The following is a 26,227-nucleotide window of genomic DNA, read 5'->3' as shown; positions in this document are numbered from 1 at the left end:
GTACTATTTTACTTGCAAGAACTTGTCATTCTGTTTATGTGTTAGTTTATTTCTGTACACAGTGAGTATATACATATTCAAAAATTCATTTGAATTAGAATAGAGCAGCAGGTGATGATCACTATCAAATACTTTTACAATTGCATTTTATTTTTAATGATCCACAATATTGAAGACAAAAAGGGTTTGTGTGTTGCTGACCTTGTTGTTCCTTGTTCGGATTCATTATCACCAGTCCAATAAGAAAAATAATAGGTACATACAACACGAGAAACTAGGCACTTGAATAAACAAAACGGGCAGTCAATAGTTAACTTTTTTTGTTTTGTTTTAAGATTTTATTTTGTAGCACCCATTGCTTTAATGTGAAAGGTTTCCAATTGTCTCAAAAAATAGTCTTCAACTTGCACTAATGCATCTATAAGACGAGAAATTGTGGAGCCAAATGTATAAATAAAAAAAAAAACACCTAGCACAAGCTTTACAAGTTCCCAGAAAATTTTTAGGTAGTACATGTTCAACAAAAAAGCTTGATCGAACACATAAACAAACCTGTAAGCCAGTTACTCTCATTAATATTTTTTTAATTTCATTTGCCAATAAGCAAGCTTAGTAGTTAACATTAGCATTCTGTAGCCGAGTTTAGAAGACCTGGCAGAGGGAATATTAGTGAAGGGTTCATACTGGAGGCAGTTCCAAGCATCAGGATGGTAATAGGAACACTACGTAGTGCCTCCAAGTCTACTTACAGAGCTTTGAGGAATGGAACAAACCAACATGCAAGGGCAAACTCCTGTGTCAATTTTAGTCCCCATGCACATGTTCGAGTGTGTAATGTGAAATGCATAAAAATTCACTCTTCAATGACAAAGATTTCAGAGTAGCAGAGACAGCCCTCTCCAATCCTGAACATTATAACTTTGACCCCACTCTTTACTAATTTCGATCAGCCCAGAAAAGGTAGAATAAATGCTAAGCAGTGCCCCAAAATTAAACTACGGTAAAGTAAATGAAATATATGAGACCATAATTTATGCCAAATATGCCGAGTCATAACTCTCACAGTGTTAACTTTTTTTTTTATAGTAGTATGTGCAGTGGGCGATTTAGTACTTCAGTTTACTTGGCGTTTCTTTCTCAATGGCAACTGTTAGGTATGCTACATTAATGAACCTCTGGCCAATATACTACAACACGACCAGGTTCAAACTGAGATTAACAGTGTCCGAAGATGCCACCAGCTGGGCGACGTGATAACTTGCATGCGGTCTGCAATCTGTATCATTCCAATTGCAGACGTCTGAACTTCTGCATGACCTACACCGCAAGTGGCTGGTGAGGAAGTACTGCAACTCCATCTCACCCAAGCGGAAAGCACTGGTAAGTGCAGAGCTGACTGCATACACAAAATATCTGTCTGTGCACTTGCGAAGCGAACAAAGCTTTTTTAGGTCTGGCAAGCAACACATACTGGACCAATATACAAGGTGTTTAAGCAAAGACTTTCGAAAATACCAAAAAATAAGGTAATCAAAAAAGAAAAAAAAAAAAAAAACTCTTGCAGAACAAACTGCAAGCCCTGGTGGATGTTGGGTATTCCAAAAAGCATACTTATTAGCTAGACATTTAAATAAACATACTACCTTCTTAATTAGTAAACAGTGGTTTGAGTCTAATGGTGCCACATAATCATAACCTTCATATTGCAAGAGAAAGCAACAATATACTGGCTCTTTTTATAGTGTTCAAGCGAGAAGGGACACCATACTGTATCTAAATCAAAATAATACATATTTGCACGTGCGCATGTTTTTGCCACACTTTTTTTTGTCGATAAAGAGGCCCTCCACCTCTCCCCATCTAAACCCTTTGGTAAAACCCTAGGCCTCTGAGGCACACACTGATTTGGAGCACGGCAATTGCGGCGCACTTGTTTCACGCATTACCGAGGGGTCGAGGACAGCATTACAGATGCAAAGGTTCTGGCTCGCGCAGTCATATCGAGCAAGTTGGCACCCCTAGAGCAGTGGCGTCACAAGGGGGGTGCGGGGGGGAGGGGGTGGACCGCCCCGGGTGCAGCGCTCCGGGGGGTGTCGCGACGGGCCGGTTGGGGGGGGGGGGGTCGCGTCGCGGTGGGCGACAAGCCGGGGTGGGGGGGTGCGCCGCTGCACTAAACCGAAGTGCAGCGGCGCACTTCGGTTAAGTTTCACTGCGACTGAATGAATTCTGTCTGGTGCGCCGTGCAAGTGAGGAAAGACCGCCTATCGTGCAGATGCTGTGGAAGCTGGAGGCCCAAGCATTATTTGAGGACCGGAAGCAGAGCTACAAGGCATCAGTACCCTGGGTGTTCGAGGACAACAGGCTACGTAAGTTTGTAGAAAAGACCGGTCTGCTTCCTCGTAGCCGTACCTGAGGCTCCAATGGCAGATTACCACACCACGCTCCGGTATCCATCGGTGATGCCGCACGGCCAGAGGGAACAAACCTTTGCTTTATGTTTGGGTGCAGATTTCAATTTGTAATGTACATCTCTAGCTTTCATATCTTTAATTGTATTGTGTGCATGTTTAGACAGAGGGAACTTAGTCAGCCCCACGTTTAGTGGCACTCAATGTGCCGGCAGTACCCTTCTCCCTCAGAGGCGCGTGTCCATTCGCTGCATAGTTGTCTACTTCTTCAGACGCTTTAGGACACAATGACACGCGGTCTAACTGGCATGCATGACATTCGAAGATTCACAAAGCTTTCTGCTCAACAAATTTCAGTGTATGATCAACATTTCGGGAACGCAGAGCTAATGGGGAGTTGGCGGCAAAAGTTGTTCGAGGAACGCGCTCTTCTGACTCCGCCCTTTAGTCACCCTAAGTACGACCACCATTTGCACCATATGGCCAACAAAGTCCAGCAGAGTAAAGCTGCATCCTGAGCATTGGAGACATGCCCTCCTGTTTGCAACGCAGCGCAAGACTTGGAGCTGAGACGGGTCAACCTTTTTGAGAAGTCTATCAAACACCAGGGAGAAAAGACCCTGGTGAGTGAGACCTTCTAAAAGCTTATTACGGTACCCTTCAGTGAATTTTTTTTTTTTTTGTTTCTTAGAATTTGTGGCGGAAAGTCGTGAAAATTATTGAGTACATTAAAAATGTTGACTGGCCACATTCTGCATGATCTTATCCAAAATCGCGCTGAACTGCATACCCAATGTCATAGAAAAAAAAGTTTTACTAAAAAATGGTGAAAGTGTAGGCGAGCTGGTGCGTATTAATCATGATGTTTAAACACCGAGACCAGGAAGGAAACTTGAAAACAAAGTAGAAGGGACGGAAGAAAGTGGATAAATAGTGTCTCAAACTCTGCTACAAAATTAAAATATTGTAGCCGAGCTTGAAGCACCGTTTGTCCCTTTCTTCTATGCCTCCTATACTTTGTCTTCGAGATTTACTCATTGTTCACATGCTGCACGAAGTAGTTCTCACAAGGATTTTTTTGTTGAAAGAAAAAATGCTTTTGGCATTTGAATTGTATACGTCTTGATAAAATGTCATATAGTACACAATCTACATGCATCTCGATTTACCACATAACGGGGGATATTAATAATGCTCTGAGGAGCCAGACTTCATTTTTTTTTTTACAGTGAAGCCACTATGCGCTAGGGTCTGGGAAAAAATGTGTCCTCACATGTCGACAGAAAACTCCTCATTAATCGAGGCAAGTATGAATAATTAAAAAGAAAAAGGGGGCAACCAGCGCGTGAGTCAGTCTTCATTGACATTATTAGATATTGAGGTCCTGATCCCTTGTTATCATCTCTAGGCATCGTCCTTGAGGCCATCCTAGAAGCCTACCTTGAGGTCGTTCGAGAGGTCATCCTCTAGGTGTCGTCCTAGAAGTCGTCCTTGGGGTCGTTCGAGAGGTCGTCCTTTAGGCGTCGTCCTCGAGATGGTCCTAGAAGTCATCCTTGGGGTCGTCCTCGACGTCATCCTTGAGGTCGTCCTAGAAGTCGTTTTTGAGGTCGTCCGAGGTCGTCCTAGGCGTCGTCCTCGAGCTCATTCTAGACGTCCTTGTGGTCTTTCTAGACGTCGTTCTCGTGGTCGTCCTAGACGTCGTCCTCGAGGTCGTCCTGGACATTGTCCTAGAAGTCGTCCTTGAGGTCGCCCTAGGCATTGTCCTCGAGGTCGTCCTAGAAATCCTTGAGGTCGTCCTAGACGTCATCCTCTAGGCATCGTCCTAAAAGTCGCGAAGATAGCAGCTTCGCTGGTCCTCCATCTCCACATAAAGTGGAAGGACTCTACAATTTTTTTTACTATGGTTCTTAAGATGATTACAATTATAGTATAGTTTGAATTTTATTGTGGCATATAGTAAATTATTTCATACTACCTTGTTTCGACTCTTCTGCCCAGCTCCCAAAAGGGGGTGAGCGGTGCTGATAGGTAAACAAGGAATCTCAGGAAAGAGCTTGATCTTTCTGTGTAAATAACTAGTTTCTGAATAAAGAAAAAAATTCTTGCATAGATCTCGGTACATAAATTATGGAAGGTTCTTCCGAACGAGAGGCGATAACTTAATAAAAATGAATAACTTTAGGCAAGTGTTCCAACAAAAATCTTTAATCTGCAAAACCCTAAGACAAGAGAAAAAAAAACAAAAAAACTGACAACTACAAAGTTTTAAAGCTAGCCTTGTCTATGATTACCGACTGTCCTAAATGCATCCGGTTGTCAGTGTCCGGGACAGGTGTTGTACACTTTTTCTCTGAGCCTCGAGATTCTCAGGATGGAACCTAGGTACCAGAAATTGGAAAGTGTGAGCCAGAGTCCGCGTCCTAAAATCGGCACGTGGAACGTGGTCTAGAAATTTTTTACTGCTAAATACTTCAGCGATATAGACTTCGAACCTGCGTGCACGGTGACTAGTAATGTACTAGCTCGTTTAAATAGGACAGCTCTTACCTTTTACAATTGCGATTGATAGATAGTATGTCATCACCAACACCGAGAATGCGGAGACATGTAAATAATTTCAGATTTGTAGACCTCAATATTAGTGTGGTAATGTAATAAGACGGTCGCACAAGATGCTTTTCCTTCCTTGCTTGGATGCAGGTTTGATTTTTTATGTGCATTTTATTCTGTTTATTCAAACAAGCTTGACGTATGTTCTATGCTGTGCTACATCACAGACCATTGGTCGTTAATGAGCACGAAAATAAAGACGTAATGACGGTGACCTGCTCCTGCCTTGCCCCAGTACTGTGTGGCAGTGACCAAGTACGACCGCCATGGCTACAAGCCTCGCGAGCGGGTGCTCATACTGACCGACGCGGCCCTGTACGTGCTCGACCGCAAGGACCTGCGCTCCAAGCACCGCTTGCCACTCAAGTGCCTGCAGGGTGAGTCGCTGGTCACTATTTCACTGCAAGTCTGAATGCAGCCAATTTTATGAGCTAGCGGGGTCAATGAAGCAGCAACCGAAAGGCATCATTGCAACATTTGTCACCTTTCTGTGTGTGTGCTAACATAGGCTAAGCCAATCAACTGCGGTGAGTGCAATTCGAACACATGGTGAAACGAAGCATAGCAGTCGCTACAGCCGCGGTCACCCGAGGACGACTCTCGCTGTTCTGTTACTTATTCACCGCGTGCAAAGTTGCCTACTTGGCAAGCCAGGTCTGCATATTCGGAACAGTTGATGGCGACTAGTCTGGGTTTACATCAGCTCGGTCCTTTTGGAAGTGATCGGTAATTAGAGCTTGCTACACAGTCCCAGATTGCAACAGTGCCTTTTTTGGTCACCTGCGGGATGCACTTGAACAACCTGGAAGCACTCGCCACAGAGAGGTATTTTTTCTTTTTGCCAACTATAAACTCCTAAGTGTAGAGTCACAGTCACAAACAGAACTGCCACAAATGAATCTAAGATTCCTCAATCTTGATGTATGGCTACCGGCCTGCTATTCTAAAATATGAAATAATAAAGTATACCATGTAACACAATCTCATCTCAGAACACTTTTGAAAGGAGCGAGCTTATGCCAAGTTCAATTGAGTACCTTCCCTGCACACTAATGATGTCTTTTATAATTTTCAGAGCTTTCACATCACATAGTTTATTTTGCAATTGACTATAAAATTCGCAAACATTGTGCTATTGTATCGCAGGGATCACGGTGAGCAGTCTGACTGATGGCCTGGCACTGTTTCGGATCCCCCAGGAGATGAAGCAAGACAAGGTGATGTGGAGAAGACCTCTGATCACCTCTCAGTAAATGATGTGTGTCTGGTTGTTTATGGCATAGCCCATCGGTGGTTTTGCAAATGCGGCGGCACTAGCAAAGAATCGTTAGTGTAGCAAACGCTTTGTCTGACACTTCCTCAGACTATTCTCACATAGTTGCAGTGTAGTTGGTCCAAGTCACTATGGAGGACAAGTGTTCATTCAATCCACTGCAAATACTATTTATTTGTTTTTTAAAACAATAAATAAACTATGGCAAGGTTTATTACAACATATGAGCAACAATGCCTTCTTTGCCTTCCCACTCCTGTGCAGCCGTTCGTTAGCATTCATTGCACAGCAAGCTTGATTCTGCCAAACACTTAACTGGTTGTTTAGTTACAAGCACAAGACACGGCAACTGTGACAAATACCATCCCTTAATTGAAAATGGACCCATCGCAGCAGCCACATCAAAGCAATTCTGACTGATGAAGGATGGCATGAACATCCATGAATGGTTATTTTAAATATATTGAAGGTGAACCAAATAGTACTCAAAGTAATGTCAGGATGGAATATTTTGTCGAGTACAAAATTTAATGTTTCTTTCTATAAATTCTGAAAGCTGCAGTAAAACTTCGCAATGCTTCATTCAAACAAAAAAACAAAGCTTTTTTTTTTCTTTTCAATTATGCGCATCAATGCCATAATGGAATTTTACATGTAGAGTTTCATAGTGGTGCAAAAGCTCATGCATGCAATATATGTGCCTTCTAAAAAATTCAGCTGAACTTGTTCAGGTCAATTGCAAGCCCCCATTTGTCCACTGCTAAAACTAGTTTAGTTTTAATTCAAACTTCATTGTCTGTACCCATGAGCAGCTGGTGGCCTGTAAAGAGGTTGTAACTACTTATGGGAAAAACCTGATGACCCAATAAAGAGATTAGAAATTGTCTTCTTATGTTCAAATATCCTTCCTTAAATCTCAAATTGAGATTCAAAAAAAGATGCTTGGGCACACTCGAGGAAATGCAAGATTCGAGCAACACCTGGAGACGAACCCCGCAGGTGTCACTTTCCTGTAGCATGTTGGTGCACGGCGAGGGGTGACCTCAATGGAGCAAACTAATTCACCCGAATAGACCACAAACAGTGAGACATAATGCCACAAATAAGAATAGAAGATAAATGTGAAACTGGAAGTAAACATTTAATGAAACGAACTTGTGCCTACGATCTGAAACAGAAAGTACCGTACATTCTGCGATGGTGACGGAAGGGCGTCTGTTTTGGGGCAGCCTGTTAGCTCTCCTTTTGTACACATAGTTCAAGAATATTTCGAACCAGAACACACGACGATAGCCAAGAATGGGCTGGAACTTTCCATAACAGTACAAAATTGCAATATAAAGATCCAGGCCAAGTGAAGTTCGAACCCCGTACCTCCGTGTGGCAGCTGCATGTGTTGCCAACTTTGCCACGCATGCGGCATTATTGCTGAAATTTTTATTAGCACTCTAAGTGGTCGCCACGAAGATTGAACTAAATAGTAGTATGCCATTCAAAGTGATAACCAAAAGTTTTGAAAATTCGCCCTAGTTTTACCATAACAATCCAGCACTGAAGTGGGGGCCGGATCTATTAGTTCTGGTTTTAAGGAAGTGTTATTAAATTTTGACACAATGTTGGCCCAAAATTCCTTGTATTTTGCTGAAATGTAGCAGGATAAACACTTCGGTGCAGCATTTTCATTAATGCTTTCTCTACCGAATACCGGCATACTGTTTGTGCATTATTTGTCTGCTCTTTGTCTGCCAAAATGGCAGCTATGCTATGAGGCTTAGTTATTTTCCTCCTTCACTAACCATATTGCCTCAAAGAAATGGTCATGCCACGTACCGAAACGAAGAAACCTCTCTTGAAACGAAAGCTGGAACACAATGGACGCACAAGCTTAAAAAATAACAAGCCAGGATAAAAGAAAAACCTCCACAACCAGCTCCACTCGGAGACTGTCCAAATCAGACGAAGGTCCCCATAACAATGTCCTATAAAAAAAAAAACAATGCATGCAAGACGAATAAAAAGAACAATTGTGCAGCTGTGCACTGCGAGCTTTCGTTCCAGTGATTTTGGGGACGGAGGGATAAATGTATGAATTTGTGCGTGTTTATTGTCTTTTTCCAGCAATTAGCCATATGCAATGCAATATGCTCCATGTATTTACCCCCAAGAAGTACATGCACAGCCACAATATCCCCCAGGAACATGCTTCAAGTGCACTTGGACAATAGTGTTCTTGTGCCTAGCAATTCCAACATTCTACTATATTGAACATCAGAGAGCATTGATGGTGTATATTAATCTCTTGAATATCGAAAAGTTATTGTAGAAATAGTTGTTTTGCTATTTAGCTTTTGTTAGAATTATAGACACGTCTGAAGTTGAACCCCTCAACAATTTTGGGATTTGTCACATTTTTCGAGCATTGCCTTTATCACAGGATGTATATTCCTTTTGTCTTCATTGTATGTGCTAGTCTTATTCTCCAGTCCTGCAATTACCTTTCTGGAGGGTTGCAGTATCTTGAAATAAATAAATAATGTTTTCGGTCCTACTGGCTTTGCAGGGGGACCTGATACTGGACTTGGGGCAACACCTAATCGAGGCACTTTCCAAAATCACCGTGGCATACGGCCAGAAGAATATTGTCACCGTGGACAAGAACAACTGGTAAATTGCTGCCGTTCTTACTATGTCCGTGAAAGATCTATGCAATGGGTACAAGACCTTACTCTACACATATCTGGCTCTCTTTGTTCCAAAATGCTGCAAGATAGTGGGGATCAGTCACGTAGCCAGGGGGGCAGCCCATAGGGCCCGGCCCCCCCCCCCCCCCCCCCCCCCCCGAAATCTTCCATTTTGCTGGGACCTCCTCTCCCCCCTCCCCCTCATAAAGCATTTTGTCATGGGCGACCCCCCCCCCCCCCCCCCCCCCCCTTCCCGAAACAAAATCCTGGCTACGTGCCTGGTGGGGATGGTGGTTAGGTAACAAAAATGCACAACATTAATCTAATTTCCTTCAAGTACATTATGGAAAGGAAGCAGTGGAGATAGTAGTGTAGCCTGTCGTAAAGTTCCATTATTCTTCAGAGCGAGTGGATCCTCAGACTGGAAGATATTTCATCCAACTGAAGCGATCCTGCAGGACCTAGTACATATCCAATTTCTATTTTACTTGCCAGAGAAAATATTGGCCTCTGGTGTGTGTTGTAGCTGTACACATTTAAAAAAAAAAATTATTTTCTGCAGGGCCATCACCCACATTACCATTGTCCTACTGCTCATCTTTGCTGCCTTTTTTTCTTTTTCTCTCAAAGGGGTAAGAAATTGATAAGGTGCAGTCACACACTGAGGCTCCAGCCTGTAGGCAAAGCTATGTTTTCTCCACAGCTGGAGTGCAGAAATTAGGCAAACAAAATCAAAGTGCAGTAAACGTAATTATTTTTTTAAATTTTTGTTTGAGCCACTGTAAGAGAAGGAAAGCTCACTACACTCAAGAAATCTCAGCAAGCAAAAAGAATGTTGCATGTTCTCTATTGCCCACTTGGCACTGGTGCATGAAAAAAGAAGCCTCGATGGAAGCTTGCACACATTTGGTTGTTCACATTTGAAGACACGCAGCACAAAAGAAAGAAAAAATAATAACATGTGGCTGCACTTTGGTGTGTTCTTTCTGTTTGTGTTAATCTTTCGTGCCACAAGTTTTGAAATGTGAAAAAAAAAGTGCAAAATCAGTATGTAAAGTAACGGTGGACCGCTCATGTGATGCTGCATGAATTTCCAATAACCGACAAAGAGTGTCCGCCCAACCGAATGAAAAGCTATCTGCATTGGTGCAACTGACTGTGGAAGCTGCAACTGAGACGATGGCCGTGTTCCAGACCTTGCTCGAGTAAATCCGGGTTACGTTGCATGAAAACAGATAGTGACACCGGATGCCAGTAGATTTGGCAACGTCAAGGTACAAAGCTCCTACTCTGGAGTGAGATAGAGTAAATTTTGGAGCACGTCCTACGATGACACTATTCTGGGGGCCAGCAGAGATGCTGTAGGGGAATTTCATGACGATGCTCAATGCGAGTGTCCTTGGCTGCAGCGTGGACCACAGGCTGTGCGGCGGCAAGCAGGGCACGATAGATTTCAACCTGGGACCGAACCCGGAGGTCCTCAAGGGGAAGAACGGACACCTCGTGGTGGTAAGCTCCCTTTGGCTTCGCTCACGTGGTTCCGCCGGCGCCAACGCTCTTCCCGCTCCCCAGGTCGCCGCCGCACCATGAGGCCCGGAACATCGACCCGGCGTCGAGACGCGGACCGGTACTGCCAGGAGACTGTCGAGGCAGAGTCTACCAATGGCTGTGCCGCACTTCCGTTTCCCCGAGCGTACGAGGTGCATCGTCGGTCTGCATTTTTCCCAGTGCCATGTTCGAAAGTGCGGCGAAAGCAGGCACTGCACCATCCCGTAGCTTCGCAGTGCGAAGCAGCTGCATCACTAGGCTGCAGTGCAACATTTTTTACGTCGACCGGCGGAGGCCAGCGCGGGGCACGAATCGGAGCTGCATTGGCGTTCGGCCGGGACCCGTGCCCTTGCCGATCGAACACTGGCCTCGGCCGAATGCTGACTCGGCACTCGTGCCAAGTCCGTACCCCAAGCCATCTTCCCGCAGATGGCATAGAGAATCGCGCGCTGCAGCCCCGTTTTCCGGGAGGTGTTGGACAGTTGCTGCCCGAGGGACAGAGAGGGAGAAGAGAAGCTGTGATATGACCCTTGCCCCTCATGCCCACTTCATGCAGTTTCCTTTTCCAATAAACGTTGCTTTTAAAATGCTGCCTCGTGTCTGTGGTACGGTGAAACTGCACTTTCTGCGAACAATTGTTTTATTTGTGCCTAGTTTGCGTCCTGCGGCGCTATGTACAGGGGGCGCCGTGCGGCTCTGCTACCGCAGGTAGTAGTCTATGATGGTGGAGAAAGCCGCAAAGCCAGCAGCTCCCAGGAGTCCCGGTTTGAGTCCAGCTGTCGGAACAACATGCGTTAGAGAGAGCTGTGCATCTGTATGACGCGTTGCAACTACCTAAGGTTGAAACAAGGTACAGTAATCCCTCATATTGTAGCGAAATCACTTGTAACTCAGATTGAAATGCGTGTATTTTGAACCGACTTATTCTAAGTGTATCGCCGGCCAGCCACACTTATTACGAAGGCTGAGCCGCCGAAAGCATGTGCAAAAGACCGGTGCACTGCACGTCACGGCAGCAACGTGCGCGGGGAAGAACATGTGACCGGGGAAGAACATCCCAGTTTCGATGCTACACACGGCTACCGCGATGCTCGTCGCCGACTGGGCCTAAAGCCACCTGATCCTGGGAAAATAGTATGAAGGTCCCCATATGGTTGCAATGAGCAGTTTCTCCTCGACCTTGGTCAGCCGATTGAAATTCGCGGTGGCAGGTTGCTTTATAAAACCTTTCCTGTACACTGAGATTTTGTTAGGTCTGAAGTTGAAGTCAACTGCATCATTCACGCACCGGCAAAAACAAGCTTGCATCTTTGCACCACCAGCACGTGCGGTGTCGGTGCTCGGCGGCATCGAAAAATAATTTTCCTGTCGTGAAATATGCACGAAAAAGAGGAACTTCGCTAAGAGGTCCGAGAAGATAAGCCAGATTCACAAGTCCATTGCATTCACTGTGTCAGAGACGCTGATAGTGGCGAGCAACACCTTCGGTATAATGACGCACTATCGGGATCTTGGCATGGCCAGTTCAGAATGACCCCCCGCAAAGCTTCCAACTAATGCAGGTACCGAAGTGGCGATTTCCATGGCAACGGGTGTTGCTCAATTAATCGCATTGAGAGATTTTGGTAGTGTGTGTTTTAGTATCTGTGTCCAGCTAGCAGGAAGGCAATCGCACTACTTTCCCAGGATCTAGGGTGTTTAACTCTGACACTCGATGACCTGCCCGGTTCCTGTTGGAACTTGGCCAGGGATGCAAAGAAGAATGTGCCTTCGAGAGCCCCGCATATGACGTGCTTCTCAATCCAAGCAAAACAAACGCGTGTCTCTGGCATCTCCCGCTAGCTGCCCTTTATTGGTCGGCTTTGACTTTGTGCACAATGAATTTTCTTGCGTGCACGTGCTCTACGAGTCAACTGGTGGTGCCCTCCCAGAGCTACCACAATCTCTACAGGAGTGAGCTCGAAATAGTTGGCATGCACCTGACGATGCGGACGTTCCTGTGTACACTTCCACCATAGACCCGAATGCGGCCAAAATAAAGGCTAAGAGGCGTCTGATGGAAAACCTAGAGATACCCGTGACTACAGATGCAAAACATCCTTCATTCGCTTAGAGGAGTGCGCCGGCTCTGGTTCGATGCAATGCCTCGAGCCACTGGAGGAGGCACTAGAGATGTGCAGCAAAAACGCGTGGCTAGCTCTGCTCACTTTTTTTTTTAACACCTTGGAAAAAATGCTGTCGAGTTAATCATCACCAAGGTTTATTTGATTGAGTATTTGTTTTAAGGCTTCAGCAGTTTTCCCATGCACTCCAAGGTGATACAGTGTGCAATTGAGATACAGCAGAACCTTAACTGATGTTTTTCTCATGCTGCAAGTCCCGCAGGGCTACCGAGGATAACCACAATTAATTATGTGCGAGACTGTGGTAAGAGAACGGAAACATCAAACTGATGAAGAGATAAAAAAAAAAAAGACAAGGCAACGCAATATTGAAGAGATGCTGCGCGGCAAATTTCCATTCCATTTGCCTTCCTGTTTCTTCCATCCAAGAACCGCAACCTCACACAGCAGATACGAGCAGCGATTCCTGTTTTTCTAAACAAAATGCATGGAGCCAGTTGCATTTTAAGCCAGCGTCAATTTAAAAAAAAAAAAGTATTTTCTTCAGGGTAGTGGCAAGCTGTGCCAGAGACTGCGGTTAGTTCTGCAAACAAAATCTTGAGAAAATTCTCATTTCAAAAGCGAGTTTACACCGCAACCCGTCTCTCAACTCAGCAATCCCGCTGTTTCAACACCGGAACCCACGCAACGAGTAGCGTGCGGCCAGCTCGCTCCTGTCTTGCCCACAGCTCGGAACATGGCCACGGCGCCTACAGTTTTGCTAGTCTAACTGAGTCGAGAGGTGATCAGGAGCTTCCCGTGGACTTCGGCGGAGAGATATCTGGGGCCCGCCATTTGCTAACGACTCGGCCAATAGCGTCTCGCGCGAGAACGGAAGGCAACCACCAAGATGGGCATCGGATGCGACAATCCGTTCAAATTCGGCGTCTAGACCATCGGTTTGTCTCTCTTAGGCTGTCGGTGCTTTCGAGCAAGTCCTGTGACACGCAGCATTAGGGAGACGTCACCCGCAAGGAACGCAACTACGATGGATTATTTTCGTTCTAATCACGAGCGTCGCATGTGCCCTCCATTACCATTTCAACAAAACCGCACGGTGAAAAAACACCCAAATGAACACGTCATATCGCCCGAGATTAATAGTGCAGAGAACAGACAATACCTGGAGGCCGAATGAGTGACTTATTTAATTATTGCACAAAATGTTGATTTTAAATAATGTTTTCTGGGTTTTTTTATGGAGAAAAAATTAGTCTTCAATGGGTTAATTAACCCTTTGATGGTCGTTGCCGTACATGTACGGCAGTGATTACGCACATGAAAGTGCCTGCCTAAACGCGAAACTGCGCACACCGTGGGAGGTGTTGCTTTTTGCTATGCCATTGGCAAACTATAAACGTTATATTCGCACGGTGTTCCACTTTGCTGAGCTACTTATAGTTTGGACACTCCGTGCATGTGGCGCTCGCTCCGCATACCGGCCGCTCTGGTGGTGCCAATGGGAGCACTGGCTCTTAAGATTCAGACTTCCAATGCTTTTTGGAATTAAATTCGGAGGATGAGAGCTCATCATTCGATGGAGGTGCTCTGTAAAGTACCTCTGGGTAGGAATCTCAGGCTGCCGGAATATCGCGGAAGCGTACGTGCCAAAATGAAACCGAATAAAAGAAAGGTGACAACTTTTCGAGTTGCAAGCTTGCAAGCACTGTACATGCTCCCACTAATTTAAAAAAAAAACTTCGCAAAAAGTCCAAACACTGAAGTACAGTTTTTAGGAAAAAAAACCAAAAAGCTCGACAGTCAAAGGGTTAAGCTGTGAAGTGCGAAGTCATCATCATCTACTTACAGTAACCTTATTTCTAAGTTGGCGTACTTTGGGTCGTTCACTGCTTTTCCCAACCCCATCGGCGGACACTGGTGTACACCGTTCACATTTAAGCCGAGACTGCAGTGGAAACTACGTCCTCGCTGGACCAATTGTATGCCTCTCTTTTGCCACGTGATCGGGCTCCCGCCCATACCCCCACGCAGAGAGCCAGGTCAGGTGATGAAGTGGAGGCGGCTGATTGGTCCGGAGGGCACGTCTCTGCTTGAGGGTGAGTGGAGTATAGCTGTGCACTTGCACTGTGGCCCCCCACACACACAGCCGGCTCACCTCTGAAACCTATGAGGCCTCCAGTCAGCCCTCCCGCCAGCGTGCCATTCTTCCAGTCGGTCTTGGCGCGGTGCTGCAAATGCCAAAACACAGCACAGTGAGTAGGGGTCGGGCTTCCCGGCATGTTGGCCGCTCGAGTCCATATCGTTTTGTGAAACACGTTCCGTGGGAACACGTTTTGTGGGAACACAATCTAGGGACAACTTTTCATGGACACGTTTCGTTAACACTGGCATTTCATGAAAACTCGTTTCGTGGACACAGGCTCCTGCAACGTTTCGTCAACAATATAATTTTTTTCTACTAAGCGGATAATGAAATCTGGAAGCCACCAAAGGCTAGTGCATGACTCACTGAGGTGCATTCACCTAAGCCTCTGGACTCGCTCCTCTCTCTCCCCCAGTACAACAGGGGCAAAACATTTGTTTTGAAAACGTTCGACGAAACATTACAAGGTCCGTTGATGAAACAATTGTGGGAAGCCTTTCAATGAAACAAACTGTCGATGAAACTTCGTATGTCAACGAAATGATCTGTTGATGAAACGTATGCCAACGAAACAATCTGTTGATGAAATGTTGTACGTCAACAAAGTGATCTATCAATAAAACATTGTTCGACAAACTGTTTGCCACTGCAGCTGCTCACCGATTCGATGGCGCACTCGATGGCGGCAAACATGGCTCCGACGATTGCGAAGTTCTTGGCGTAGGAGGTGGATTTGGCCTTCATGTCGGCAAAGACTTGGCGCACGGTCATCTTGGACGGGTCCACGCCGCCGCCCGTCACGTTGGGGTCTACGCTCGCCGAGAAGAGACCGATGGCTGCCCCAAACGCCCCACCTGCGGGTAGGCCGCGGACCGAAACAAATGACCGCTCCGTTGCAGCTGCCGAAATGTGTATGAAATTGGTTTTGGTTTGGTTTTGAGAGGTTTCAGTTTTTGAATATCTCTTCTAGTTTAGCGTTCCTAAAGAAAGACTGTTTCGATACGAGTCATATTGAAAAGAGGCCTTTAGAAAGTTTCTCCAGTGGCTATCAGAGCTGTTCATTAAAAAAGAAATATGGAACTGCACTTCGTTTGCTATTATGTTTTATTCCGAAGCTTAAGAAGTTCCTTGGAATTTAATTCCTAATGGACGGTGCATCTGAAGTTGTAACTGACACTTTATTAGTCCATTGCATCTCATCACCTCTTTATGATAATGGAGAGCAGGCAACCTCCTCTCCATTATCCACTCTTCTAAGGTACGAAGAGGTGGGAGGAGGTTCCCCTGAACTCTTAACCTGTCACCGACTATAGCGCAATTATTTTGTGAAAACGTTGAAGGCAGAGCCTCCAAAGGCAAAACAACTGGTTGAGAGGCGAGCAAAGACAATCATTTCCATTTTGGTCTCATTTTTTGTGTTGCCAAATGAAGAGCACCAATGGTCCAGCAAGCTTTTCCACTTTCACATGAAAGTGACTTGACTGTTAAAAAAGTTGTTTTTGTTAGCAATTCTTTATTGGGGTAAAATTTTGTGAATATTTTCACACCACAGACCCACCGTCAAACTGCATCTTTTGGCTAAATTGCAGCTTCATTCCTTATAGGACCAATGTCTGCAGATGAATATAAAAAGGTTTGATTAATTTTACCGAAATAAAACGGAGATCTTCCGAATTTGATTATTTATACAAATGGAAAAGTCCAAATTCATCTGCAATGTTTCTTCGTCATCACTTCTGCAAACATTCGGTAAGAACTCCTTTGAGGGTAAGTGAGAAATGTCAATTAACCAGTTGCCAAACTTGTTGTGGGACGTACAAGCAGAGTGAAGTGTAAAATGCATCACCCTCACCTCAGCTTTCCTCCTGCTGCACTTTCAGGCTGTTACTTTAGTCACAGGTTACATTGGTGAAAGATCCAGCAGAAACGAACATCATTGCCATGACAAGACAACAGTGTCCATTGCTTTTTTTAAAATATAGTTCATAAAGGGTGTCTGCATAGACAAAATAATGTGATAAACCATTTTCCTGTTGGTACTGCATCCCTTCAACGAACTTAATTCATAAGAATGACAAACTCGTGCACTGACAAGCTGCATAACATTTTGACTTGAAAATATTGTCTAGTTTTGGCAAGGCAAAGCCTCTGCAAAAAGAATGTTGCGAGGACACTTCTACAGCCATCTGTCAGGTGTTGCACCAACCACAGGTAGGGAAAAAGCTTGTTTACTCTCTGTACGTCACAGGGTGATAAGTCAAGAAACTGCTTTTTTGAGGTCCGTTTAAAGTGGGTTACATTCATTGGGCCTACACAATGGTTCTTTAACTTGGATGGAAGCATTGGTATTCACAACTTTAGCAAAACAGTTGGCACCTAGTGCGAAAACCCAAAACAGATCGGAACAGGTCCTTTTGCAATTTCTGCTCGTGTCCTGCCACTTCCGCAAATGCATGCTGCCGGCTGCTGGTGCGATAGCCGCCGAAGTAAAGAGAGAGAAGTGTCATTGGATGTGTCCAAAGCAATGAAAACGGCAGCACTGAAAGGGTTGCAAGGAAAACCATGACCCATAATTAAGTAACCAGGTGTACCCTTGCATTGCTTCTTGTGTTGCATTGTTACTGTCATATTAGAGGGTTGCCTAGGTCGCTCGGAGCGCAACTTATACAACAATGTGAACCAGACGTGCGTTTATCGACGTTCATCGGCCCGATAAAACAGGTAGTCCTTTCATCACTTCCCCAAAGAAGGCCAAGCTTCTGGAAGCTCCCTTATGCCAACACATCATCAGTGGTTTAGAACATGGTGAATAAAAGTCGGGGCAAACAATTTTGAGTCCAATACCTGCCTGCTGAAACCACAGTGTTGTACGTGGCATGCACGCGTTGCATGTGGCGTGCGTGACCCGTTTTTGACTGCCACGTTTGTCTGAGAGTGGCGACTTCTATAAGTCGCTGGAGTTACGAATAGCAAACTCCAAGGAGTCGTAAAAAGTGTATGGCACAATACAAAGCAAGGTGCATGTGAGTACAGTCAAGATGATAGCACGTTTTATTATGCTAGATCTGGTGACAGCAAAGAAACCTTTTTACAGGAGCTCCCACCAATTCAACGAAACAAAATTGAAACGTTAAACCTGCAGAAAAAGCGTTGATGCCAGGATGCACGCTGCATTTCCGACTCCCCACTTGCATTTGAACATTCTTAAAAATGGTACCTATCAAAAGTGACTGGTAGCACTGAAATCCAGTAGAAAAAAAAAAAGGTGTCGGAAAACGTCGTACATTACTTTTTAATAATTCAACAACTACCATAAAATATTGCAGAAGCGCCCACTTCGTTTAAGCGCCCACTATTAACATATCCCGAACTTGGGAATTCTGCAAATTATATGTTAAGCGCCCAATTTGACCGGACAAGTGTCCATGTCTAAATTAACCCAGAGTTCACTGAAAGTGGGTGGGCGCTACCCCGGTATAAATGTTGCAGATGCACGCTAACAAACACCCCCTGTAGGATCACTTAGCACGACGTCTGGCTGAATTTTACTGGCTACATCCCAGGAAAGCGTCCGCATTACCCAAATGAATAAAAGCCTCATCAAAGGTTAGCGCGCATAAGGGTGAAGTTGGCAAACAAATGTGTCCCACACACCACTTCACCTCAAAGCTGCAGGCAAAACTCTGAAGCCCTTTTTTGCTAACATTCTGAGCTGTAGCGAACAGTACAAGCTGCTCCCTCATGGTCACTCTGCTTAGTCTCCTAAAGTTGTTTCCTGTCAATGAGGAAAAAACAAGCACAAAAAAATTGCCTTCTTGTGTGTGATGTTCAGATTGAGATTGTGTTTTTTTATGAGCATGCATGCAGCATTTTCTGCAATTAAATCACTTGCCGATGTTGTACTATGCAGCTTTTTTCTGTGTAAATGTTGGCACCATATTTAATTTTATGCCATGATGCATGAGTATAACTTGGCACTTGCCTTTGATGATTCTTCTGGGATAAATGAAATGAACTGCCCAAAAATGGTGATAAAGCATGGGAAATGGCTCCAAATAAGAAGAACAAGATAGAGTGAGTACACAGGCGAGCTGGTTTATGTTACACATTTTTGAAAAATCGGAGGCGACGGACAAACACAAAACGTCCCACTCAAATTGAGATGTTTTGTGATTGTCTCCTTTTTCGTCCATCGTCTCTGGTTTTTCAAAAATAAAAAAAGCAACATATAAAACGAAGTAACATTTATATAAACCCCGACCTCGGCAATTTCAGCACCTCCCATCTCAAGTGTGCTGTAAATTCATCTCCCTTTCTTAGACTTGCTAAGTGTCTCGAGATATGCAAGGCAATGATGCCAACCCACAAGGGGCCTAATTTCGTTTTCTTCTTAGATGTAATTGGTCAAAAACAAAATGTATTTCAAGAAGACTTTGATAGGTATCAACTGCTTGCTGCTGTATTGGTATTGTATATTTCAATGCACTGTTAGAGGTGCCAGGTGTTAGTAGTGCCACGATGATTTGAGCCTGCATTCTCAGTTTGTATTATTTGTATTACTTTTGGCGTGTATTTTCTTTTAACATACCATCAGCCAATGAAAAGCGTTCGCCATCCTCCCCTCTTTAGGCAGCATTTGGTAATGGTAATCGCTAATTAAATGACAAAATCTCCTTTTTATGCAGAAATGGCCTTATTGAGAGCCAGAAAAAACATCTAGTGGCCCAAATATGAGTCCACATTTTTGTATGCTAATGGCGGTTGAGACTTAGCAACCATTTATCAACGGCAGAAGTACGAAAATTTATTTTGTTCTTCGCTGTACATGGTTTTCTCTATTTGTTTAGTTTTCGATGGTGTCAACAAGCTACCACTTTGTACGAGGTGCTAAGTTTAATTAAACCCCTCATAACAATTGCTACATGTTATTGTCATGAGCACGAGCAGTCGGGGCATGGCGAAACCGAGCGTTCCAGAGATTTATACGACACCCTCAAATGCGTAGTGCACAGAAGCATATAAGTCTCGTCACTGTGGCAACAAACTAGTGTTTGGATTGTTCAAGCTCCGCATAAGTGTCTGTCTTCGAATCTTTTCTTCCGCATTCACCAAAGGCCGCCATTCGTATGTAGAGATGATAAACATAGGTGATGATGGTTATCAAAGTGGCCAGACTGAATTTCGGAAAGGGTCTATTAATTTGGGGTGGCCACAAATTGGCTGCCCTTAAAATTCTGCTACCCTAGGCACCTGCCCACTGCCTATTGGTAAGTCTGCCCTTGAAACAAAGTGAAGTCAAAATTCGCTGTTGTTTCGATCGAGCTGCACAGGAACAACCTTGGATACCATTTATTCAAATATAAACCCCCATTCTACTTTTTTTTTTCTCGACGTATATCTTTAAAATTGCAAATCACACTATTACAAAAAAAAGGGGGAAAAATAAGTAGAACTTGAATAGGACTGAGAATATAATTACTGAGCCTATCGCGCTGCCCAGGTGCTTAGCCATGTCAGCCGCTGCACCTAACACTCCGGTGCAAAGAGGTGAAACTAGACGCGCACGTTGGTGAGAGGCGCCAAGGGGGCTTATGGAAGACATCTCATCAGGGGTACAAGACCCAGGTTCTGTTTTATCACAGTAGCAGTCCTACGATTCGAAAATATTTTCTTGCAACTTTTAGATCCTCACATCGCCGACATATAAAAATTTAGAGCCGACCCCCCCTTCTTCCCCAGGACATGCTGTATCACTTTCATGCGACATACGATGAGGGAATGTTTGTCGTTAGCGGTCGTATTTCGACGTAACTTTGTCAAATACAACCGTGTTAATGAATGGGACTCCATTACTCGGGGGAAACTTTCTGTGGTTATGCAATAAAAGGTACCGGGCCCGTGCATGAACGAAAGCTGTGCACACGCACTCCTCGTCGAAAAGGCCACAGAAAGTGATCCACGGGCATAGCTACCGATCCATCACACAGACGCTGCTCAAGTTCGACTCGTGTACATTATATGCAGAAACTTTCGTGTCCCAACTGTCTACAAGCCCGCCTGAGTGGTAGCGGAGAGCCTGTCGAAAGCGGTGCTGCAAGTGACGTTGGGACGAAACCAAGTTTGCCTACGGGATCTCCAACAAGCTCACCCAAAATGCAGCTCAGGCCAGTCTTGAAGGCACAGCTCTCGAACGCGGCTTCGACGCGCAACTCGTCCCTCGTTTTCACTTTGTGCGGAAACAGACCCACGGGAAATATTATATTTTCTCTGATCCGCTTGTTTGGACCTATGAGCGCGGTCATTAGCTCCGAAAAATTAATATCTCGCACATTTGCCGGCGGGGCCGGCGAACTGTCGGAGGAGGCCATTTTCTATTATTATGAATGTAGTTGCTAACAATTTTAGAAAATTACCTCAAACTAGCGACAAAAAAAAAAGTTAAAGGTGGTTTGTCTATGACTTATAAAGACATGTTTAAAAAAATGAATTAAAAACAACTTTTCTGCATAGTTTTTTAAGCAAGCTTATTTTGTATCGCTAATAAAAGTTTTGTTCTTCCCCCATACTCCGTTTCCGCTTCCGCTTTGCAGAAAATTTGTTATGGCCGAGTAGCGTGGTCCCTGCGGAAGGTGAACCGCTGTGAGGTGAACTCTGTTCTGCGTATTACACGTTTCTTGGCAAATAATCAGGCCCCGTTCGAGCTCAGCAAGGCGCCGGTCGCGATGACGAGCACGCTCCTCGGGCGGTTTTTGTGCAGCGGCAGCGGGCCGCTCAAGGCGGTGGCTTCGAAGCCGCTGGTCGCCGTGCCCTCGGCAGCGGCGGCGGCGTGCCGGCTCTGGGTGGTGCTGCCCCGGCGCTGTCTGGCGACCCCGAGCCCCGCTGCCAAGAAGGTGTACCAGCGGGAGAAGCCGCACTGCAATATCGGCACCATCGGCCACGTAGACCACGGCAAGACGACGCTCACCGCCGCAATCACCAAGGTCCTCGCAGAGGAGAAGCTGGCTGCGGCCAAGAAGTATGAGGAGATCGACAACGCGCCCGAGGAACAGGCGCGAGGAATCACCATCAACGTCGCGCACGTGGAGTACTCGACAGCCAACCGGCACTACGGCCACACGGACTGCCCGGGCCACGCCGACTACATCAAAAACATGATCACGGGCACGTCTCAGATGGACGGCGCCATCTTGGTGGTTGCGGCCACGGACGGCGCCATGCCGCAGACCAGGGAGCACCTGCTGCTCGCCAAGCAGATCGGCATCGAGCACATCGTGGTGTACCTGAACAAGGCGGACGCGGCGGACAAGGAGATGCTCGAGCTGGTCGAGATCGAGTTGCGCGAGCTGCTCACCGAGCACGGCTACAAGGGCGACGAGGTGCCCATCGTTACGGGCTCGGCCCTCTGCGCGCTGGAGGGCAGGGAGCCCGACCTCGGCAAGGACTCGATCCTTAAGCTGCTGGACACCGTGGACAGCCACATCCCGACTCCCCAGCGCGACCTGGACAAGCCGTTCCTGATGCCCATCGAGAGCGTTTACTCGATCCCGGGACGCGGCACCGTGGTGACAGGCCGGCTCGACCGCGGCATCGTCAAAAAGGGCATGGAGTGCGAGATCGTGGGCTACAACAAGTTCTTCAAGACGACAGTGACCGGCATCGAGATGTTTCACAAGATCTTGGAGGAGGCCCAGGCAGGAGACCAGCTGGGGGCCCTCATCCGTGGCATCAAGCGGGACGAAGTGCGCCGGGGCATGGTGCTCTGCAAGCCCGGCACCATCAAGCAGCACGACCAGTATGAGGCTCAGGTGTACGTGCTGAAGAAGGAGGAGGGCGGCCGGGAGAGGCCCATCCTCAAGCGCTACCAGCCCATAGTGTTCTCGACCACCTGGGACTGCCCGGCCAGGATCACCGTCGAGGGCCGCGACATGGTCATGCCGGGTGAGGACTGCAAGCTGATTGTCAAACTCTTCAAGCCCATGGCGCTGGAGCAGGGCCAGCGCTTCACGCTTCGCGACGGCAGCCGCACCTCAGGCACCGGGGTCGTCACTAAGGTGCTGAACAACTTGACGCCCGACGAGAGGGCAGACCTGGAGAAGTCGGAGAAGAAGAAGGAGAAGGAGGCCCTCAAGAGGGCCCAGAAGGGCGCATAAAGTGGGCCCTTTCCGTAGACGAGCCGCAACGTCTCTGTAGAATATATTTTCATTGTCAAGTGCTGAAATAAATGGATGTCTCTATCACCTGTCTTGTTTTGGCATTCTTCACTGATAGCGTTTTCAGCATTGCCTTCTATGCAATTTTCTTGGATCCACCTCTCAGAAATTTGGGTCTGAAAGTGCTTGGTTCTCTTCCCCTTCCTCTCTTTGTGCTGGTCAGGGAAGAAAGCTTCTTTATACACCGACGCACGACTCTGACGTCAAGCCTGCTGCAGTGGCGTTACTGTCGGCACAGCGCTTGCACAGATGCTTTGTGAGTCTCGTTTCTGCACATGTTCAGTGCCCACACCTGGTATGGGCATATGTGGGCTTGTATGTAAAGAGTGCATCGTTTTATGTGAACTTGGGAAGGACGAGGTCACAGGGGGTGCGACATAGATGCTTGGAGAGCTGTGATATAGATCACGAGAGCTTGGTGTAGCTAATATAATTTAGCTTTGTTGCCAAAGGTCCGGTAACCCATGTTCACTACTGAGTGCAAGTAGATCAGCAATACTGGAAATGCTGGATTGGTCACAAGGAAATAGTGGTTGCTATTTTCATGATTTTGTTCCATTGTAATTTGTGTACAAGCATGGTTTGAGAGTAGTCTTAGAAGCTTTATTCTTGCATACTCAATATGTTTAAATACATAAAATGTGAAGCTGCCTGCACGCCCCCTCCCCCGCTTCCCCTCCAATGTATTTTAATTTTTTTTTTCTCTGACTAGATTTACTATTTTTAAAATGCCCAGCCACGGTTTTGCAGTTGAAAACAGTGTATACAAAGTTTGCAAAAATCGTTTGGATCTTGGAGGGTTGGCAATATCCCTAGATGCAATGGGAAGCGGGATGAAGGGCTAAAAAGGCAACATGCAATGCTGTTTGATTTGGCGCTATCTAGCGACTGAAGCAAGAAATATTCGATGCGCCTGGGAGTGGCGGCTGCATTGTTCAAATGTGAGCTACTACTCTGGTTGCGTGGGTTGCGCCGCTTAGCCTAATGTCTGAAACAAGAAATACTGGGTAGACCAGGAAGCCACGGCCCTGGCGGGTTAATCGGAACGTGATTACATATCACCGAGGTGTGCTTTTACTGCGAAGTATCAAGCTCTTTGCTGCGTCATGCATGACGCAGCGCATATCGAAGCCGTCGGCACGCAATGTGGGGGATTATCGTTTACCCTTTGCCCCGTGGGCTCTCACTCTGCTGGTGCTGAATGGCAGATGCCGGCTGTAAACAATCGCGGGCTTCGTAGAAAAAAAAAAATCCTTGCTAAATTTATTGAAAACATTTTCCGGATAAAGTTTTCTCATATTTCTTTTCACAGTAGAGGTAGAACATTGGAGGTAGGGTCAACTCAACCTCGTTGGGTCAACTCGTCAGGGTATGTGAAAATTACAAACTAGATGGCGCAAATTGCCGCCTATTACAGACGTATCACTAGTATGATCCATTCATCCCTTCCACCAACCCAACCAACCCCACCAATCCAGCAACCCTCATGACCCACACAACCCAACCAACGCAACCAACCGAAAACACTGACCGAAAACGACGAGCTACTGAGAGGAAACGGAGATCAGTGGCTAACGTTGTCAGTGGCTGACGCTAGTTGACGCCACTGACGCTGACGCTGCTGACCCTGCTGACGCTGACGAGAGAAAGGCAAAGAGCAAAGTACGCAAACACCGACGCGAGCACAATGGCGGATGGTTCACAAGCAGATCAGAGTTGGCGCACTCAACCCTTCCGACAAAATGTCAGGGGCAAGATGTGAGTAGGTTTTGCGCACACTACATTTAAATGATCCGAGCCTGCATTCGGTTCAGATCGGAGCTAACGTTAAAGGCAGCCGGGCAACGCGTCTAGACCGCTCTGGGCGCCGTAGCCAGCAGCGGCTCGGCGGTCCGCTGTAAACAAGAAAAAGCGGCCCCAGCCCCGCTGTCAGCCGGGCTCGGGCGCGCCGGCCCGTGCTGCCGACACCGGCAGCAGCACGGATGCTCTTCGGCGACGCTCGGACTTGTCCGGCCCGCTGCATGCGTGCCCCGTCGTGCCCGCGCTAACGAGGGGGGTGTTCTCTTGCGCAGCGAAGAGGCGATCCGCCAGGCATCCAACCCGACCATCCGGAGTGCTACGGAGATGGAAAACCACGTTTTCCAGAAGGCGCGGTCCAAGGTGAGTAGAGTCTTTTCGAACGTTCGCCAACGCTAACCCCGCGATCGACGAGAGCCTCCGTCGGGTATTGGAAGAACTGCAAGCAAACACCGATGTGCAAAGAAATTGCGGAACGCGGCTTTTTGCTTTCCCCCGGTGGGCGAATGGTGAGAAACCGGCGAGTCGGACGCGAGCAAAGGGCGTTTGTAGAATGACCGATCTGCAGATAGCTTGTCAGTCGAGCCAGGCCGCTGGAATGACACTTTCCTATGTGGAGCGTTATTGGATGCGCATCTAGCCAGAGACATGTTGACGTCATTGCCAGAGCTTGCCACGAATTTCTCCCAGTGGGACCGGACATTTCATTGAATGCCGCCTCGCCAAATGGCGTTTCATCGAAGCGTCTCATTGAAGCCTTTTTGTAGAATGCTGTTTCATGGAATGCCATTTTATTGAATGGTTTACTCGTAATAAAATAGCTTGCACAACCGGTATTACCTACGTTTATTTTGATTGCCTGAATCTTACAACTCAAGGCCTTTTGCGACGGCTTAGGGTCGGATGCGCTGCTGCGGAGCAGGACCCAAGCCGTCGCAAGATGCTTAAAAGCCAGTCTTGTCTCAGCCGGTCCTACACGGTTACAAGTGTGTGTACTGGCCTTAAGGAAGTATGTTTCATTGCGCTTTCAAAGATAATGACAAATGCTTGGCAAGCACTACAACAGAGCCACAACTTCTACTACATAACAATGATCATGCATGACATTTCTCATACTCTCCTTATTACGAAGTGTAGTGTTCTTCTGGCTTCTAATTTGCTGTCTACATCCTTTTCGGTTTCTGAGTATTTGGTGTATACTGTTTTTGAGGCTCTGCTTCATTTGCTGTTAGGAAAGTTTGCAACATTTTGTTTGGTTTCCAAGCTGACAAAGGTCTAGATTCCAAAACTTATATGGTAAAGAAGACTTGGTTGTCAGCGGTGTGAGGCTTTCCACCTTGAATGGCTCTTGTCCACTCAATTCTTTTTTCTTCAAGGTAGTTTTATGATGCAACAACCTTGGCCCGCTGCTGACCCGTGTCAAAGCTATGCGCT

At 46.3% G+C, this 26,227-nt stretch overlaps 4 protein-coding genes across 5 annotated transcripts in view; 3 read left to right on the top strand and 1 right to left on the bottom strand.

The window, feature by feature from the left end:
• Positions 1–11,111, top strand: part of LOC8036000 (unconventional myosin IC) — a 161,925-nt gene extending 150,814 nt beyond the window's left edge. The window contains exons 24-31 of the mRNA XM_029989500.4: positions 1,297–1,380; positions 2,273–2,366; positions 2,961–3,031; positions 5,254–5,395; positions 6,165–6,235; positions 8,852–8,955; positions 10,382–10,481; positions 10,545–11,111. Of these exons, the coding sequence (XP_029845360.2) occupies positions 1,297–1,380; positions 2,273–2,366; positions 2,961–3,031; positions 5,254–5,395; positions 6,165–6,235; positions 8,852–8,955; positions 10,382–10,481; positions 10,545–10,562 (684 nt within the window). The 3' untranslated portion in view covers positions 10,563–11,111. The remainder of the gene's footprint in view (positions 1–1,296; positions 1,381–2,272; positions 2,367–2,960; positions 3,032–5,253; positions 5,396–6,164; positions 6,236–8,851; positions 8,956–10,381; positions 10,482–10,544) is intronic.
• Positions 11,112–11,142: 31 nt separating this feature from the next.
• LOC8035999 (mitochondrial import inner membrane translocase subunit Tim22) lies at positions 11,143–21,191 on the bottom strand. Its single transcript, XM_002401229.4, has 4 exons — positions 20,935–21,191; positions 15,447–15,640; positions 14,799–14,871; positions 11,143–11,296 (listed from the first exon to the last, which is right to left on the bottom strand). Exons 1-4 carry the CDS (start codon positions 21,152–21,154, stop codon positions 11,220–11,222), a joined length of 564 nt encoding a protein of 187 aa, XP_002401273.2. The 5' UTR covers positions 21,155–21,191; the 3' UTR covers positions 11,143–11,219.
• Positions 21,192–21,332: 141 nt separating this feature from the next.
• On the top strand, positions 21,333–23,023 carry LOC8035998 (elongation factor Tu, mitochondrial). The gene has a single exon (XM_002401228.5). The coding sequence runs from the start codon at positions 21,509–21,511 to the stop codon at positions 22,934–22,936; it is 1,428 nt and encodes a 475-aa protein (XP_002401272.1). The 5' UTR covers positions 21,333–21,508; the 3' UTR covers positions 22,937–23,023.
• Positions 23,024–24,511: 1,488 nt separating this feature from the next.
• Positions 24,512–26,227, top strand: part of LOC8036002 (mediator of RNA polymerase II transcription subunit 15) — a 99,975-nt gene continuing 98,259 nt past the window's right edge. Inside the window, exons 1-2 of one of the 2 annotated variants that reach the window (XM_042290991.1) lie at positions 24,512–24,754; positions 25,069–25,156. In XM_042290991.1, the coding sequence (XP_042146925.1) occupies positions 24,684–24,754; positions 25,069–25,156 (159 nt within the window). In that variant the 5' untranslated portion in view covers positions 24,512–24,683. The remainder of the gene's footprint in view (positions 24,755–25,068; positions 25,157–26,227) is intronic. The other variant, XM_042290990.1, reaches the window with a different exon arrangement.

The sequence above is a fragment of the Ixodes scapularis genome, unplaced genomic scaffold (assembly GCF_016920785.2).
Source record: "Ixodes scapularis isolate PalLabHiFi unplaced genomic scaffold, ASM1692078v2 PGA_scaffold1__304_contigs__length_218370807, whole genome shotgun sequence".
In the NCBI taxonomy this organism is placed as follows: Eukaryota; Metazoa; Arthropoda; class Arachnida; order Ixodida; family Ixodidae; genus Ixodes; species Ixodes scapularis.
Note: the sequence above shows the minus strand (reverse complement) of the source record. Positions and strands in the feature narration are given on the sequence as shown.

Excerpts from the sequence above, each read along its gene's own strand:
- LOC8035999 (XM_002401229.4), bottom strand. The coding sequence starts at position 21,154 with ATGGCCTCCTCCGACAGTTCGCCGGCCCCGCCGGCAAATGTGCGAGAT. Across the intron at positions 14,872-15,446 it reads TCGAGTGCGCCATCGAATCG|CACCGCGCCAAGACCGACTG; the intron begins GTGAGCAGCTGC and ends TGGCATTTGCAG. Across the intron at positions 11,297-14,798 it reads AGGCCTCATAGGTTTCAGAG|CTGGACTCAAACCGGGACTC; the intron begins GTGAGCCGGCTG and ends TTGTTCCGACAG.
- LOC8035998 (XM_002401228.5), top strand. The coding sequence starts at position 21,509 with ATGACGAGCACGCTCCTCGGGCGGTTTTTGTGCAGCGGCAGCGGGCCG.